Source organism: Pelodiscus sinensis, chromosome 13 (genome assembly GCF_052426305.1).
Source record: "Pelodiscus sinensis isolate ZL-2025 chromosome 13, ASM5242630v1, whole genome shotgun sequence".
Classification (NCBI taxonomy): Eukaryota; Metazoa; Chordata; order Testudines; family Trionychidae; genus Pelodiscus; species Pelodiscus sinensis.
Genome location: NC_143064.1, coordinates 22,193,916 through 22,211,452, shown reverse-complemented (window position 1 = coordinate 22,211,452; position 17,537 = coordinate 22,193,916). Strand labels below are relative to the sequence as shown.

General features: G+C 42.4%; 1 protein-coding gene across 1 annotated transcript; it reads right to left on the bottom strand.

Annotated features, from left to right (window-relative positions):
• Nucleotides 1-5,684: 5,684 nt before the first annotated feature.
• Nucleotides 5,685-16,565, bottom strand: SERTM2 (serine rich and transmembrane domain containing 2). Its single transcript, XM_025178043.3, has 2 exons — nt 16,102-16,565; nt 5,685-9,851 (listed from the first exon to the last, which is right to left on the bottom strand). The coding sequence occupies exon 2, from the start codon at nt 9,240-9,242 to the stop codon at nt 8,964-8,966; it is 279 nt and encodes a 92-aa protein (XP_025033828.1). The 5' UTR covers nt 9,243-9,851; nt 16,102-16,565; the 3' UTR covers nt 5,685-8,963.
• Between the last annotated feature and the right edge of the window lie 972 nt (nt 16,566-17,537).

The window sequence follows — 17,537 nt, the reverse complement described above, 5'->3', positions numbered from 1 at the left end:
CCTAGTTGAAGTCTGGTTTGGTGAAGCCAGACTAAGGAAAGAAAAGTTTAGAACAAAAATAATCTTCCCCTTCTGCAATCAACAGTCTCTGTACGGTCTTTGAAGTTTTATTTGCTTATCTCTTTTCTATCTCCATTCCCATGATCCTCTCTGCATTGCTGACTATTTAAATGTCACTATTTTCTCTTCACAGCTATAAAATGTCTTCCAATTGAGGATATAAAAAAAGAGAGAGAATCCTCAAACCACAACTGGGAGGTAGTATCTGTGTCCTCCTCCCACCCCCCGCGTCTTTCACAGCTGGGGAGAGAGATGACAGTAAGTCTGTGAATAAAATGGGAAGAGAACCCAGATTTCCTCACTGCCAGTTCTATCCTTCAGACATCTTGTTGTCTCCAGTATCCAGCACTGACTTGATTGGTGCTATTGAGAAGATTGAAAATGACAGTTAAATTCCAAACCTCTGCTGTGGATTAGTCCAAAGATTGATATCACTGAAAAGAAAATAAACGATCAGGGAATATAGCTGCAAGTCTTTCCAAATTCAGCTCAGCAGAGGGTGGGTCTTTATGAGAATGATTAGAGAACTCCTAAAGAGAAGGGTAAAAATCACTTACGAATGAGATCACTGTGTTTAAACATATTGCTAGACAGCAGTGGGGGAGGTTTCAACTCCTCCCCAATTCATATGAGAACATTGCTGGCTGTTCCCCTTCCTCAGGGAGTGAGGGGAAAGTGCACAACTTGCTCCATTCCTCAGTCTAGCTGAGGAGTGAAGGGAGCAGAAGAACCTGGACCTGCCCCAGCTGAGAGACATGCACTCCTCCCCTGTCTATGCCTGCTGGAGCTGCCTTGGAGAGGCATTTCTCACCTGGTCCCAAGCTACTGTGCTGAGAGAAGGCTGGGGAAGTCCTCTCTCTCCAGGGCAGTCTGCATATTGAACCCTTCATCCCAACCCCACCCTAAAGCAATGATTTAAATGAAGAAAAACAAAAAATTAATCATGACTTGAGCAATGCTGGGTAAATCTTCTAGGCTACGTCTAGACTGGCATGATTTTCTGCAAATGCTTTTAACGGAAAAGTTTTCCGTTAAAAGCATTTGCGGAAAAGAGTGTCTAGATTGGCACGGACGCTTTTCTGCAAAAGCACTTTTTGCGGAAAAGCGTCCGTGCCAATCTAGACGTGCTTTTGTGCAAACAAGCCCCGATCGCCATTTTCGCGATTGGGGCTTTTTTGCGCAAAACAAATCTGAGCTGTCTACACTGGCCCTTTTGTGCAAAAGGACTTTTGCCCGAACGGGAGCAGCGTAGTATTTCCGCAAGAAGCACTGATTTCTTACATGAGATCGTCAGTGTTCTTGCGGAAATTCAAGCGGCCAGTGTAGACAGCTGGCAAGTTTTTCCGCAAAAGCAGTTGCTTTTGCGGAAAAACTTGCCAGTCTAGACACAGCCCTAGTGTTTATATAAAGGGATATGGATAAACCAGGTATCTGCTGTAGTTGATCTTATCCCAAGGGGCAGTTTGCTAAAGGAGACTTGTTAAACATTAATTGCTTCTGGGAGAAAAGATGATTCAGGCTCTTTGCATTCAGAAGAGCCTGGCAATAGGGTAGAGTTTATTTTGACAGATTCTTAAGACCTTAAGGCTCAAATACTGTCATTTAGTAAACATTGTGGAAGAACTTCCTTGTCCTTCTGGTCATCTGTCCTTCAGGGGGAATTTTGGGAAGGCACTAGAGGACTATTGGCTCTCAAGTAATTTAGTCTGAGTCCTCGCTGCTAAGTGGGTATAGTGATAGTCTCAGGCGTTTGCCCGCAGCCACGGACAAGCCAGCCAGCTTGGGTTTAAAGCATCATCAGAATCAGGGATATGGTTTTTGTGAGTGTGGTGGTGGCGGGAGAAAGGGGCAACACCTGAGTAAGAGCCTAGAATTCCCTTTGCAGTGAAGAGGACTTGAGTTAGTTCAAGGATCTTAGGTATCTTTTTTTTTTTTCATACAAATGTTGGGTTTAAAAGATCTTACAGTGAATGGGCCACTGATTTAGATCAAATGTCTAGGGCCTAATATGAGGGAAGTGACCTTTCTTGAACCATTAGTGCTCCCCAGGCTTTAAGTGTAGGCTTTACATGGTGGAAAGAGAACAGAGGCTGAGTGCTTGGGTGGGTCTGACTCACGGATACAGAAAATGGATTGAAAGAATGACCGGAATCAGGAGATTCATATAAAATATATTGTTCATGAATCCTTATTCTAGCCAGTGAACCAGGGTATGTCCCAGTTATTTATTTTCCATTAATAGTTTGCAACATACAAAAATGTCTGTCAGTCTCTTTAGTAAATTTGTAGTCTAATAACATTGATATGTTACTGAAATCCAATAGCATCAAAGCATTATATGGGCCATCTGGATATATCCCTGTGTCTGTAAAAACATGTGATTGCACAAAGTCATTCAGGACCTTATTGGAGAAATAATTTTAAAGTGGCCACCTTAGAATAAGCAAAAGAAATGTACAGCTTGCAAACCAAAAAGAATTGGAGAAAGTAACACAGACCATTCCTAAAGTCTTAATCCATGTGAAGGCTAGTACAGTAAAACTCCAATTTTCCGGCATCCAGTGGTCCGGCACTCCTGATAGTCCAGCACCAACTGGAACCCGGAAGTGCTCTGGCCAGCCAGACAATTGGAGCTGCTCCGCGTGGCTTCCCCAAGTCCACTGCTGCCGCTGCTGAAACTGACCAGCTGCAGACATGGGGAAGTGGTGCAGAGCAGAGCAGCTGGGGTGCTGCCGGGTTGGTCCCGCAGCGCCACCCCTCATCCCCCTGCTCGGCACCCGGCAGCACCCCAGCTGCTGCTGCTGCTGAAACTGATGAGCGGCAGACTTGGGGAAGCTGAAGAGCAGAGCAGCTAGGGTGCTGCTGGGCACCAAGCACGGGGGTGAGGGGCGGCGCTGCGGGACCAACCGGGCAGCACCCCAGCTGCTCTGCCCCAGGCTTCCCTAAGTCCGCCGCTGCTGAAACTGACCAGCGGCAGACTTGAGGAAGAGCGGGCAGAGCAGCTGGGGTGCTGCCCGGTTGGTCCCGCAGCGCCGCCCCTCACCCCCCTGCTTGGTGCCCAGCAGCACCCTAGCTGCTCTGCTCTGCAGCTTCCCCAAGTCTGCCGCTGGTCAGTTTCAGCAGCTGCGGACTTAGGGAAGCCTGGGGCAGAGCAGCTGGGGTGCTGCCAGGTTGGTCCTGCAGCGCCACCCCTCACCAGTACCCGGTTCACCCCATGCTGCGCTGTTACATGCCCGACCCTCTCCCCCAGACCCGTCACAACCCCCCTGCTGCAATACCTCCTGATACTCCGGCATATCCGATAATCCAGCACCCCCTGAGTCCCAAGGGTGCCAGATTATCGGAAGTCTGTTGTACCATGAATATATAATATCTTAACTGACTTCTTGTCTAGAAGAGACTTAAGACCTATGATACTTTGATCTAGAAGACAGTATTAAGTCAACAGGAGTCTCTTAGGAAGTTTATGATTATTGACATGAGTGAATTTTACTTAGAAAATAGTTTCAGAAATCTATGGGAGGAAGAAGGGAGGGAAAGGTCCTTGTATCAGTGATTAATCCTTTTTTTTTCCCTCTCCAGTTGGTGAATTTGCATAAAAGCTAAATTCACATGGATGTCCACACAGGCATTATTTATACATTGTATTTGAATTGGACAGACACTTTCTGGATTGTCATTGACTCACCTCCACTATTAGCTAAATATAACCTATAGCTGTATGTGTTCCTCTTGCCTAGATCTTAAAGATCCCAGAATGCCTTTGATTAAAAATCACTCCACCAATATCAAGCTTAGCAGTATTGTTCATGAAGAATATTAACTGCCTTGGAAGATGGGCTTAATCATTCTCTGTTGTGAAAGGACTAAGGGAAGTCTGCATATAAAGCAATCCAGGGAGAAGGTAGGAGAACCTAGTAATCTAGGATTTAACTTTTCATTCTACTCTTTGCTAGTTCATTCTGAAGCCTAGGCCAATGGCATTTTTTTTAAAGAACCAGGGTGAACCTTAGTATCTGTAAACTTCTGGTATTCCTTTTGGACATTTTATTGTCTGCTGCATGCTGAGCGTGATGAAGGTCACAAAGTGCCTTATGGAGTTTAAATTTTATGCTCAATGCCTTGAAGCCTGTAAAGGAGCACTGGTCTAAGCATAATGTTTGTTACATGAATGAATGCTGCTTGACAATAGTAAAATCCACCTCTGGAGCTCTGTGATGATGGGAAGATGTCTGCTTATTTAAAAGCATACTGTAAACCTGTTCCAACCTAGTCCTCACTAAAGGAATAGGTTGGAACAGATTTATTAATGCAGTGCAATCAGTAATGTTGATGTGAGCTATGCAGATAGAAAGAGAAGAATAAATCCCACACAAAAGTTACATGTCAGATTATGTCCAATTTAGGGGAGGAGCAGAGGAGGAGAAAGGGAAGCCAAGGGGAGGACTTCTGGCAACCTTTAGACCAGGGCTACTCAACTTTGGAGTTGATACTCACAGCACATGCTAAGGGCTGCAACTTAAGTGTGGTTGCATATAAATGCAACTATATATGCAAATAGCATTTTTCACACTGACAGGCATGAATACAAAGCACTTCCCACAATTCCCCGGTGCTCGTGGCACCTCCTCCTTTGGGGCTAGAAATGCCAACACCCTGTACCCATCTGTTCCAGCCAATCCATCTGCTTGCATCTTTCAGTGCTCACCCCACCTGGGAGACACATTGCTATCGTGGAACATGTTCCCAATGGAAGCCATGTTCAAAGGATCCCACCCCCGGGCCGTGTGTTGAGCCCTGCATAAACCCAAACGTCACCGCGGGCCGCAAACAAAGACGTGTTGAATAGCCCTGCTTTAGGTTAAATGTGATGCAAGAACTTTGGGGAACTATTAAGGACAATTGTGATGGCTTCTGTTCCTGATTATTGTGGGCTTGGGTAAGGTTATCCGATTCCAACAAGGCTGGACTGTAACCTTAAATCCAGCCTAAGGAAGGAGCAATGCATAGTTGCCCTCTGCCAGAAGTAAAGCCAGAACTAAAGTAGGATTCAGTCAGTAAAGCCTGATCCTTCGCTCTAGATTGCCAGAGCCTCTGCAGATCACTTCCAAAGCAGGTAGACCACACAGAGTATGGGTAGTCCTTGTGATCCCTTATTCTCACGCTTGCACTTCATCCCCTCTAGTAGTACCTTACTCCAGCTGTTCTAGTGATTCAGATGAAATCAGTGACCACCAAAGGAATGTGTTATTCCTCCACATGGGCTCCACTCTCAGTGGCTAGCCCTGTGCCCGTTATGGTAATAATGTAAAGCAGCTAGATAATCCAGAATTGATTTACAGTATTTCTCTTGGGTTTTATAAAAATAATTTTTTGGCAGATGGACAAGTGGCAAGCAAACAAATAAAACTTGTAGAGGGAAAAGGTAGTGAAATGAGATCCCAGCATTACAGGTTCAGCAACTCAGTGCTTAAATTGCAGTTGTTGTTCAACATAACCAAAATAATACCAAAGCCTACTGAATCCTGCCAACTCCAATAGACCACAAAGGCAAATTCCAATTAGCATTTTTCTCCCAGAAGGTCTGTGCTCTTGAAAATTACAAATAGGAATAAGTCAACAAATGGAGAACACATATTTTATTTGTTTCTTTGAGAAATGTAGGCTTTAACATTTCTTAACCTTGAAAAAGACAAAGCAGTACATACAGTATGAATATGTTCTAACAAAAATATATATCTAGATTTTATGGAAATAGTCTATTGACGGAGCATACAAGGGTGTAGGGCATATTGTGCTGAGTAGCTACTTGCTATCTGAGGCTGTCTCTACACTACAAAGAAAAGTTGGAAAAAGTACTCAAATCACGAACCACAATTTGTGTATCTTTCTCTGCTTTTCTATTGGAAGAGGCTTTTCCAAAATTTGGCACCATGGAGCCAGATTTCAGAAAAACCTCCTCTTTTGGAACATCCCTTCTTCCTCGTACAACGTGGTTTACAGGGATGGCGAAAGAAAGCGTCCGCTTTTTTGAAACATTTTTCAGAAAAGCGGATGTGTTCCTTGGACGCAGAATAATTTTTATCCCAGAAATAAGCTGCAGTGTAGGCATAGCCTATAAGGGAGTCAAAAAACTTTGGAAGGGAAAAGTACTATATGTTGACAGCTCTGTCTGCCTTTCCTGGCAGTACTGTATAGAAATATATTATCTGCCCAAATATAATATATGATTAAATATAAATGGTTCAACTTTTCATTTACAATAACATTTTTAAATCCATGTTTGAAAGAGTACTTTTTTGAATTAAAATACTTTAACAGAAAAATGAAGGACCCCAATCTGCTACTAAATTAATTGCTATCCGTATTGGGCCCCAAATCAATTTGTTATTGTAATTTGTACAAAAATATCTTCATTAAATAGACATATCTACAGCTCCATCTGTTTCTAGGCAGTAAAACTTTTCCTCCTATGGGTGGTTGTGATTGTCTCAGAGGCTATTAATTGGGCAGAGAAGTGGTAAGAATCCAACTTCTCTTGTACACTTTTAAAAAGGTCAGAGAAAAGATGGCAGTAGACTTACAATTGCACTGGGTAAATACATATTTTAATCAGTATTCTGTGCTCTTGCTGCTGAATAAAACTGTATCGAGTAAGCCTATTTTTACATTGTTAAACATACATGACAGCCTGGCTCAGCTAGTAGCAATCTGAGGTTTAAATCCTACAAGTACAGTCAGGATGCCTGTCCAGTGTGGATGCAGCAGCACGACAACAGGGCAAGTCCCATCCTTCAGAGGTGCTGTTAAGTCAAGATCTTGTCTAGTAGATGATCTAGTGATGATCCCATGGTACAGAGCACAGGATAATCTGTGACCTGGTCTACATTTCTCTTCCAGGCAAGTACATTCTAACGTCCAAGGCTGTGGGGGAGATATTGCTGAGAGTATACTGAATGTTATGTTTACTTACATAGTTACTATACTAACTGTTTTCCATGTTGAGCCTGCATCTTCTGTAGTATGTTGAGTACAAAAGGTGCTATTTTATATGGAGAGTCTTTAAACAGTCATCCAGTTACAATAGCGGTGACAATAATGTTAATCCTTCATGTGGACAGGTCATGACCAGTGTAGTTTTAGCCTCTTGTTCTTCCCCATAGATAAAGAAGCCAGACTCCTTAATAAAAAACAACCCACTGAACAACAGCTCCATAAGGGAAAGAAAATACAATACCTGAATCATTGGAAGAACTAGTTCTTGTTAAGGTTTGTGGAGTCAGGATCATTGCTAATTTTAGCTGCTTGTGTGTGTGGAGTTTGCACTTTCCAGGCCCTTGGAGGGAAAAGAGTTGGCAAATGATTGTATATAAAGTGGAAAGCATCAGGGAGCTTTATTACTAGGCTAGATTTAGACAGGAGCAAAAGAGGTTAATGCTGTGCCAGTTAAAATCCATGGGGAAGCACCTGCACAGTACATACGAGTTTAAAATTATTCCACCCCTAAAGTCTTGTTACAAGAGATAGTGGACCAACAGAAGTGATATGCTGTATTTGGTTGTCATCTTTCTGATTCACGTGAAGAAAATCACTTTTTTACATATGGTACTGTATGTTTACATAGAGAGACATTAAAAGGACATTCCCAGCATATTGTTTCATATTTTTAGATTTTTTTCCCTCACTGTTCCAGTTGTTCAGTTGGAATCTTGCTCTCCAATTTCAGTGCTCCTTTCATTTTGTGTGCACACTAGTTGGTCATTCAGGATCATTTCAGAGTACAGAGCTGTGCATGCTGATTTATTATTGCAGTGTGGGTCCTGGCATTCTTTTCCCTTCCCCTTCTTCTTTAGCCCTTATCCTTGGGAGAAAAGTATTGAAAATTTTGGTGTGTTTCTGAGAAAAAAACCTACATGGAGATGACAGAAAAAGTTGTTCTGAATTTGGACCTATCACTGTTGACAATGTCCACTTAATTTGCTAACATTAACTGGTACTTTAATTGAGTGATACTAGAAAAGCTGAAAGAAATGAACCTAGTTGTCGGGAACGCAATTCCTGCAAAGGAAAGGCAGGGTCAGAGGCAGTGTATCTGCTGAATATGACTCATGCTGCTTGTTTCATACACGTACCTTTATCTTTTATTTTCCTTCATTCTGAATGCACTACTTCTTTCTGATAATTGGAATGCACTATTCACTGTTCGATTCTTAATGTCTGAAAGTAACAGCCCTAACATATGACGCATATTGGCCTTTTAACAGGAACACTTGTATATTTGCAAAATTGCATTTTGCAAATGTGCTATTCCAAGTGGAAAAGACACCATTTAAGATTTTCCTTCTTGAATGCGATGGATGTCTAGGGATTTTCACACCACTGTTCATTTTTTGTGTGCGCCCTGTGGGCTCTTCAAGCCTGTGCCACAAATTAACTTTGAGTCAAGTCTCTTATCAGGCACGGAATTTGCTCCAATAATAGAAGGGAAGATAACTCAGCAAATACATCTTTCAGAAAACATTCTTGTAAGTTTTTTTGGCTGCCATTATAGTAGCTTTTATTGTTTGCATGAAGTCTTTTCAGGAGGAGCTGAGTTTCCCCTGAGAGCAGTTAAGCTTCTGCAGTATAGATTTTATTTAGGACATGTGCTCCATTGTCACATAGAAACCAAATCTCTAAGCACATCTTGCTTGCAGTCTTCAGGGGCCTAAGTCTATCGTATATCTTACGACTGTTAATTCACAAGTCAGTCAAATGATATTGCCTTAGATGCTGAATATGTTTGATCCATACACAGTACAGTGTAGAGCAGAGGGAGCAGGTGGAGCCCCCTCCCCACAAAGGACATGCATATTTTGCCAAACAAAAGGTGTTTCCTGATCCACACATCTCTTGCTTCTGTCTCACCGAGTGCTAGGAATCCTGCCTATCATTTCAACATTTGTAAACTCCTGTACAGTCTGTGTGCTTTCGGTTGGGGTGGTCATTGGGGCAATAACGTGCTTCAGGCGAAAGAGCATAGTGAAGATTAGTACAAGAATGATTGCCAGGAGAGTCACAAACAATCCAACATACAGATACAGATTGGCATATTTATCTGCCGCTGTGTCGTCTTCTGGAGCCTGGGTTGGAAAGTAGAGACGGCCTGTAAGATTCCCACGGTATTTAAAGTTATCAGTCATTGCGCACTCTCAGGTTTTGTCCATTTTCTCTATTCTCTGTTAAAATGTTGCATCACTTCACCCATTTAATGAAGAAAATCCAGAAAGGGGATTCACAGCTGCAAGTGGGATGAATTCTAATGGGAGTTCTGTAGAGAAAGCACAACTGTGTTGGTTGTGAGATCTTCGCTCCACTTGAGTTAAGCAAATTGTTTTATAGGAACCTTTGGAAGTCATTTCTCACATGCCCCTGTTAGAGATTGTTTTTTGTTTATACCTCCTTATGCTGTCTCAGAGTTTTAATTTGCTCAGCTCTCTTCAGGTGAAAATGCTTTAGTCCTCTTCTAGAACTGATAGATCTGAGTAGCTATCAGGCTTAGCTCTACGCAGGCTTTCCTTTCTGAACAACGCAAGTGAACTTTCTGCCAGCCTAGTACATTGTGGATGATTTATTCCTGGGTGATCTGGCAAGATTGTTTTATCTCTTGCTAATATGGTTGATGATCTCCACTCTCCAAAATGATGAGTGTCAGTGATTAAAGATTAAAGAGAGTTAGAACAAATGGGCTCTTTTCCATTTTCCACAATGAACTGAATCTGTCATTCGGGTCAGTAAAAAACTCGGCCTTTCTAAAACAGAAAGAGAACAAAAGCATTAGCAAACCCAGCTTATACTGTACTCTCATCAAACCCAGCCTGACAGAGATGAAGGATAATATGAAACTAATATCTGATCCAATCACTATTAGAGCATTGTATTTGCAGTGGTATTAGCTGAATTCACTAATATGGTCTTTGAGTCATTTGGCAATCTGGAAGAGCATTACATATTTACAAAAGTTCTTTATATCTTTACAGGAAGCATAGAGTTACCCTGCATAATTCACTGTTGTTTCCTATTCTAGTATTCTGTGCTTTGGGTTAGGGAAATACCCGCTGATTATACAGATGTGGGCCACTAAAACCAATGGGGGAAAAGATACAAACCCCACAGCCTTCCCACACATGAAGCTCTGCATGTCTCATCTCAGCTGTAACTTGAGAACTCAGATGCTACTGGCAGAGGGAGTCCTATGTGCACTGTGAAGAAGACTGCTGAAGCACTGCCCATGTACAGAGAGCTCTGCAAACCTGCAGATATCTAGGGATGACGATGTGGCTATCTGTGGCTCATTTTTGCAGATGCGGTTATGGTTATAAAATTGAATAGCTCAGTGGTTTGAGCAGTGGCCTGCTAAATACCCAGTGTTGTGAGTTCAATCCTTGCTGAAGCCATTTGGGGCAAAAATTTGTCAGGGATGGTACTTGGTCCTGCTGTGAAGCCAGGGGACTGGACTCAATGACCTTTCAAGATCCCTTCCAGTTCTAGGAGATAGGCAATTTCCATTAATTAAACCCTGAAATTTGAGGCTATCCACTTTATATCCATGTCTGCAGATATGGATCTGGATAAAAATTTTGTATCTACACAGGGCTCTACCCATGTCGATTGGATCCTGTATGCAGGTATTCCTTTCCCTCCCACAAACAAAGCTGGGCAGAAAAGAGATTTCCATCCTGTGGGAAATTCTGACATTTCAGAAACTGAACTCGTTCCAGATTGTAACAGTGAAAAATGTCTGATATAACAGAAATTCCAAAACAATTGGTTAGGAAACATCAGAATGTTTTGTTTTAGTGAGGTAACAACATTTTATTAATGCTGAAACATAATAAGGTAAAATATCTAATCTGAACACATTAAATATTAAAATGTAAAAGTCTAGATGAAATAAAGTTAAAAGAAAATATTTCAACATTATTGAAACAAAGCAAAGTGAAATGCCTTAATTTTGACCTAAAGGCATTTTCAGAGGGAAACAGTTCTGTCTTTTTACCAGTTCTACCTACAAGTCTGTGTCTCATTCTCCTCTGGAGGGAAAATTGGCTCTGATTCTCCTTGGGTCCTCAGTATTCCCACTTAACTGGCTTGGGAGTTAGTGAAGGGCTGAACACACTGTCTCCACATTACCACAGCATTTGTTAGGATTCCCATTGGTTTCAAACGGTTTAAAACAGATAGGCTGTGTCTAGACTGGCATGATTTTCCAGAAATGCTTTTAACAGAAAAGTTTTCCGTTAAAAGCATTTTCAGAACAGAGCGTCTAGATTGGCAGGACGCATTTCCGCAAAAGCACTTTTTGCAGAAAAGCGTCCGTGCCAATCTAGCCGCACTTTTCCGCAAAAGAAGCCCCGATCGCCATTTTTGCGATCGGGGCTTTTTTGCGGAAAACAAATCTGAGCTGTCTACACTGGCCCTTTTGCGCAAAAGTTTCGCACAGAAGGACTTTTGCCCGAACGGGAGCAGCACAGTATTTCCGCAAGAACACTGACAATCTTACATGAGATCGTCAGTGCTTTTGCGGAAATTCAAGCAGCCAGTGTAGACAGCTGGCAAGTTTTTCCAGAAAAGTGGCTGATTTTCTGGAAAAACTGGCCAGTCTAGACACAGCCATACTGTAAGGAGCAGTGGGCCATATTCTGCCGGATGACAGAATGGTCAAACTGGGCTGTTCTGCAGGTTTAAACAGTTAGCTAGGAATCCCCCTAGCGCAGGAGTGGGGAACTTCAGGCCTGGGAGCCGGATGCGGCCCCTGGCTTACCTGGATCCGGCCCTCAAGACTAAAGCTCTCCCTCAGCATTGGAGAGCCCATACTGGCGCTCCATCCCCCTCACTGCCCCACCACAGAGCTGGAGTACACAAAATCTACAAGCCTGACTCCCCCTAGACTCTGGTGTGCAAGGGGAATGTGGGAAGTGGGTTTTGTTCTTTTGCTTTTCACTTGTGTGTGGCCCCTGACTGATTTTTCTGTGGGTCATTGGCTCCAGACCCCAAAAAAGGTTCCCCACCTCTGCCCTGGAGTAATCCTCTGGGGTGTGGAGGCAGGAGGGGGCATGGTTATAGCATGCTGTTATAAGTTCTGCCAGGGACTGAACAGGCCCCAAACCAGCCCCCAATGTGCCCCAGGATGGGAGGTGAGGGGAGAAAAAGTGGAGTAAAGCCATTTTGGAATTTGATGGTATTTGTAATGGGCAGACTGTTACAGGTCAGTATTAACTTTAATATTTGTGCAGTGCAATTTTTCTTTGTCTATTGAATGTTACTTCACAGTGGACCTGGTTAAGGGTAGGGACAGGGTAGTTGTGGTTCTTGCTGAATAGTGCTACTCCCTGGGGACTAAGCATGCAACATCCCCAGCAAGTTGTATTCCCATGGGACTGGTGTATGAGGAGTGGCACTAGGAATGAAAGGTGAAATTTTCACAAAGGACCTCAAAGATTTAAGAGACAAAGTCTCTTTAAAAGTCAGTTAACTTGTGCACCTAAACCCCTTTGGTGTTCTTGAAACTCCCCTTTGAAAGCAGTATAGGAACCATCTTCCATTGGTCTCTCCAGACTTCCCTCTCAAACAAACAAATCTCTTGGAATTCTGCACATTGTGATCCCTGCATTTGAATCTGGTTTTATGTGGCATTGGCACATACTATTTTAACTGAATTAAGGGCAGTCCGTGGGCCAGATGTGCCACACCAGTGGAAATCCTGAGTAATGCCTTCTGTATAGTCTACACCTGTGCAATGACAACCTTCACTTCCAATTTTTGAAATCCACTTTTGAAAGCAGGAATTGTTGTGCTATTTTGGTGGATTCCCACCTTTTTTTCTTCTTCTTTCCAAATTTCTTCCATTTTTATTAACCTGTCCAAGCAGTCTTGGGCAAAGCCACTACTGATGCAATTCCACTGGAATTAGTGCAGTTGCACCAGAGAGGAATCATTTTATGGGTTTTTTTTAATACTTCAACACTGTTGGAAAACCAGAATGTAAATACCAAGGCCTAGATTTTCAAAAATTGCTAGTGATATTCTGTGTGGGGTTGCAGAACCCAAACTGATGTCTTAAAGGGGCTAGGGCTGCCAGGGGGTGGTGCTTAGTGCTTTCTAAACGTCAGACTGCTTTATGTTGTCTCAAATGGAGCACCCAAAATTTGAGGCAGCCAAAATCATGGGTGACTTTGGAAATGTGGGCCTCATAAGCCTTTATATGTATAATAGGGTACATAAAGGCTTGTGTGACTTACACTTCTAATGATTTTGACCATCTCAAATACATCGATATAAAATGGCTGTCTTTCTCTAGAACAAAGTCATTAGTAACACAGCTCACACATTATAAAATACTCAGTACTTTTCCATTCTTAGTCTGAGGCGTGTCTACTTATCCTTACTATGAAAGGAGAAATCTGAGAGGTGATAATACAAATAAATCCATATCCACTATGGCTACGTACTTAGGGTGAAGTTCACATTGGTGGAGATTGCTCGCAAGAGCAGATTGCACTATGTGAGAGCTCCATGCTAGAACTACTCCCTCAGGGATGCTAACGGGCAGGGGGAAGGAGGCAGTTGACCTGGGGCCTGCCAATAAGTCACTACTGGGGCCACTAACGCTGCCTCTTCCATCTGAAATCCTGCTTCTTCTGGGAACCTGGAGCTGATCCCCTTCCCACTCCAATTTGCCCAAGGTCCCACAATACTGCACTCCCTTATGTTCCACAGAGGCTCAGTGCTGTCCCCACAGGGGCCAACATGGCGAGCAGGGACAGGGCCAAGAGATCAGTGTTCCCAAAAGATGCTGACACCATATGCTAAATGACGTTGGTGTGGTAATAGTGGGGATGGCCATTGCAATTTTAACCCACAAGCTGTGGCAGAGGACTTGAAGAATGAGGCTGTGGAGTTCGGTTCCAAGTGGGTGGGGGCAGTAATTTTTTTCACTCATTATTTCCAAACTTTCCATGAATAAAGCATGAATTTTCTCCATGAAGAGCAGACTTGCTCTGTGTAGCTAATAGGAAATACAAGGTATAGAGGGAGCTTGTTTGTTTAATTACACCTATGTTGATGCTATATGATTTCTCAGTCACTGCCAAAGTGCAATCAATATGTAGTCTGGCGCATGCTATGAGTAAAGTGCAGAGCACTGTCCTTACCCATTTCTGCAGCTGTGTTGTTAGCTGGTAGAGAAAACTGAAGTCTCCCTAAAGACCAAAGTGGCTTAATGGCTTTACATACTTCTGAAAATTAGACTGCATAATGCTAAGCACATTAGGAGTTCAAGTGCAACAGTTAATTCCAAGCTCAGAGTTTGAATTAATACAAGTAAAAGATTAATAGTGGAGATTTAGCATGGATTTGTATTATTTTTAGTCTGATTAATATAGAATTGCAGGTAACATCAGGACACTTCAGTTTCAACTGGACTGTTGAAGTAGGGAAATTACCTATATCTTTTCCAGAAAGTATTCAGTTACCATGGTCAGCAAAAGAGAATTTTACTATTAAATATAAAAATTGTTGGAAATACCTGCTAGTCATTTCATTGTGCAAATCTCCTTGGACACGCGCTTTAGTTTTACAAAAAACTGTTGTTGGCAGAAAAAACTCAGGAAGAGAATTTCAAGCTATTTTCTACAGCAGATTCATCCTACTAGCTCACCATGGAAGGTGGGCATGTTTAACAGCAGGTAAGCAAATCTAATATACAAAGGTGTTGCACAAATCCAATTTCCAAAGCTGTTAAGATCTGAACTGTCGGATTCAGAACTAAGTAGGCAAAGACCTTCCTACCCCTGCTTTGGGAGCCTCCAAATTAATCGTCAGACCAACAGACCTTTCTTAAAATGCGGTGCATCCAAAATATAAACCAAATTCCCTAAGATCTAAATTGCTGATCAATATTTGTTTATTCAGAACAGGATCTGACTTACTTGGGAAATATGGTGGGTGGTAATGCTCCCATTGATGATAATATAGGAGGCCCGCTGAGTCCAAACAGAGAGTTATCATAACAGTTTTGTAATAACTTTGAGAAATTATTTAAATGAAGCAAGCTACATAGCTTCATAAAAATAATGGAAATAGAGGCTTAAAATATAATTACCTCAGACCACTTTCCCTCACAACACATAACAGACAGATAGCAGGACCAGGTGCTGAACTCATTCACTTCTGGATGAAGCCAATAGGAGCTGAGGAGTCTGAGCAGGCTCAGGAGTGTCTGTTTTTAATGACCCAGTCCTCTCTCACCCCATCCCTTGCTTATGTAGCAAAAGAAGAGAAATAATGATTTTTCAAACCCTGCAACACAGACAGTATAGCTAGGATAAAAACAGGAAATGCTGAAGGAAATGCTCTTCAGTAAATGTTCCTGTCTTAGATGCTTCTTTTACTTTCCTCTCTCAGTATAAGTTTTAATCGTTTGCAAAGGATCTCTGAAACCGAGGACAGCTGTTGGTAGCTGCTTTGGCCAGTACTAAAACCACCACAGAGAGATGGGAACAGGATTGAACAGGATAGTTATAACATTAAGAGCCACAATCTGAAACCACTAACGTGGGCTTTCCTAGCTTGTAGTTCCGTATGTGTTGCCTGGTTGGCAGAAGCAGAATGACCCTGGTATCATAGGTGCTGGAACTAGGAGTGGTAGGGGTACAGCAGCACTCCCAGTTTGAAAGGGTTTCCATCATATCTAGGGTTTACAGTTTGGGTCAATGACTCCCAGTACCCCTGCTACACAAATTGTTCCAGCGCTTATGCCTGGTATAGCGCACAGAGTGCGTTATAAGTTATGCATTACAAATAAATGTTGAATAAGCTCAGTCATTGAACCACCACTTGCATTAATTTCTTGCATTTTCCCTAGTGGGAATTTGGGGGGAGGAGGGGTCTCTTCTTTCACTGGCAAATGATATATTTTTGTTTTGAAGCCAGAGTGTAAACTAATGTGTCAAAGCATCAGAGTTGTGTCATGTAGAAAAAGAATTAAAAAAGCATAATTACCTTTCCTAGCATTCAAGCATCTGGAGCAGACCTTGGATTTGCTGAGAGTTTGTCTAGGAACATCTCCCCCTCCTAGCTGGGTCTCTGGAAGAAATAGTTGCTGTCTTACTGCTGAGCTAAAATACCTTCTTTTGAACAAGCATGCAAAGTGCACTTTCTCCTTCTTTGCTCTTGAAGTAAATGTTTCGCTGCCTAAGTCAGGCAGGGGTGACTTACTCCAGCTCTTGAGCTGCCAGCTGACAGATTGATTTAACAGCCTAAATCCCGATCTCCTTCCTTCATTCAGCAAGGGAGGGTGTGGGGAATCTTCGATTCATGTGCCTGAACACTTGAATGAAAATAGCCTTAACTAGCAGTTCCCTTCTTCAACTGCTGTAGGCAGTTAGATTTTTAGACGGAAATGTAGCTCTCCAGCTCTGCTGCTGCGTCTCCTCAGTACCGAGAGAGGGAGGAGAGACCAAGAGCAAAGAGGCTGCAAGCTATACTGAAAGCAAAGTTTGTGCAAGCCTGTCTTTAACCCTTTAGAGTCCACTGGCTATAAACCAGTGCTGCTGTTTGTACCATTCTGCTAAAAATGAAGCAAGCAAGAATTAACCTTGGAGGATAATTTGGTTAACTTATGGAAACGAGTGGCCTGTGGTATCTTAGGCTGTGTCTAGACTGCAGGGTTTTTTCAAAAAAAGTAGCCTTTTTTTCGAAAAAACTTCACCTGCGTCAAGACTACAGCAGCGTTCTTTCGAAATTAAATCAAAAGAACGCAGCTTTTCTTTCGACGGTGGTACTCCTCATTTCACGAGGAAGAACGCCTTTTTTCAAAAGTGCTCTTTCAAAAAAAGGCGTTCTTGAATGCAAACAGGGCTTTTTCGAAAGAGAGCATCCAGACTGCCTGGATGCTCTCTTTCAAAAAAGCGGCTCACTTTTTCAAAAGAAGAGATTGCAGTCTAGATGCTCTTTTTCGAAAGAAGCTTTTTTGAAAGTATCTTTCGAAAAAGCCTCTTTCGAAGGAGGCTTGCAGTCTAGACGTAGCTTTTGGGTGTGTCTAGAGTACAGGTTTTTTTTAGAAAAAATGGCTTTTTTTCAAAAAAACTTCCCCTGCATCTAGACTGCTGCCGTGTTCTTTCGAAAGTAAATGCGGCAGTGTTTTTGACCATGGAAAACCTTGTTTTAGGAGGAAGAACGCCTTTTGTTCTTTTGAAAAAAGGTGCTATGTAATGCAAACTGTGCTTTTTCTAAAGAGAGCATCCAGACAGCCTGGGTGCTCTCTTTCAAAAAAGCGGCTTGCTTTTTCGAAAGTACTGGTTGTAGTCTAGATGCTCTTTTTCAAAAAAGGCTTTTTTCGAAAGTATCTTTCAAAAAAGCCTCTTTTGAAAGAGACTTGCAGTCTAGATGAAGCCTTAGAGACAAACAAAAATATATAGGATCACGAGCTTACATGG

Coding starts and splice junctions, on each gene's coding strand:
- SERTM2 (XM_025178043.3), bottom strand. CDS start 9,242: ATGACTGATAACTTTAAATACCGTGGGAATCTTACAGGCCGTCTCTAC.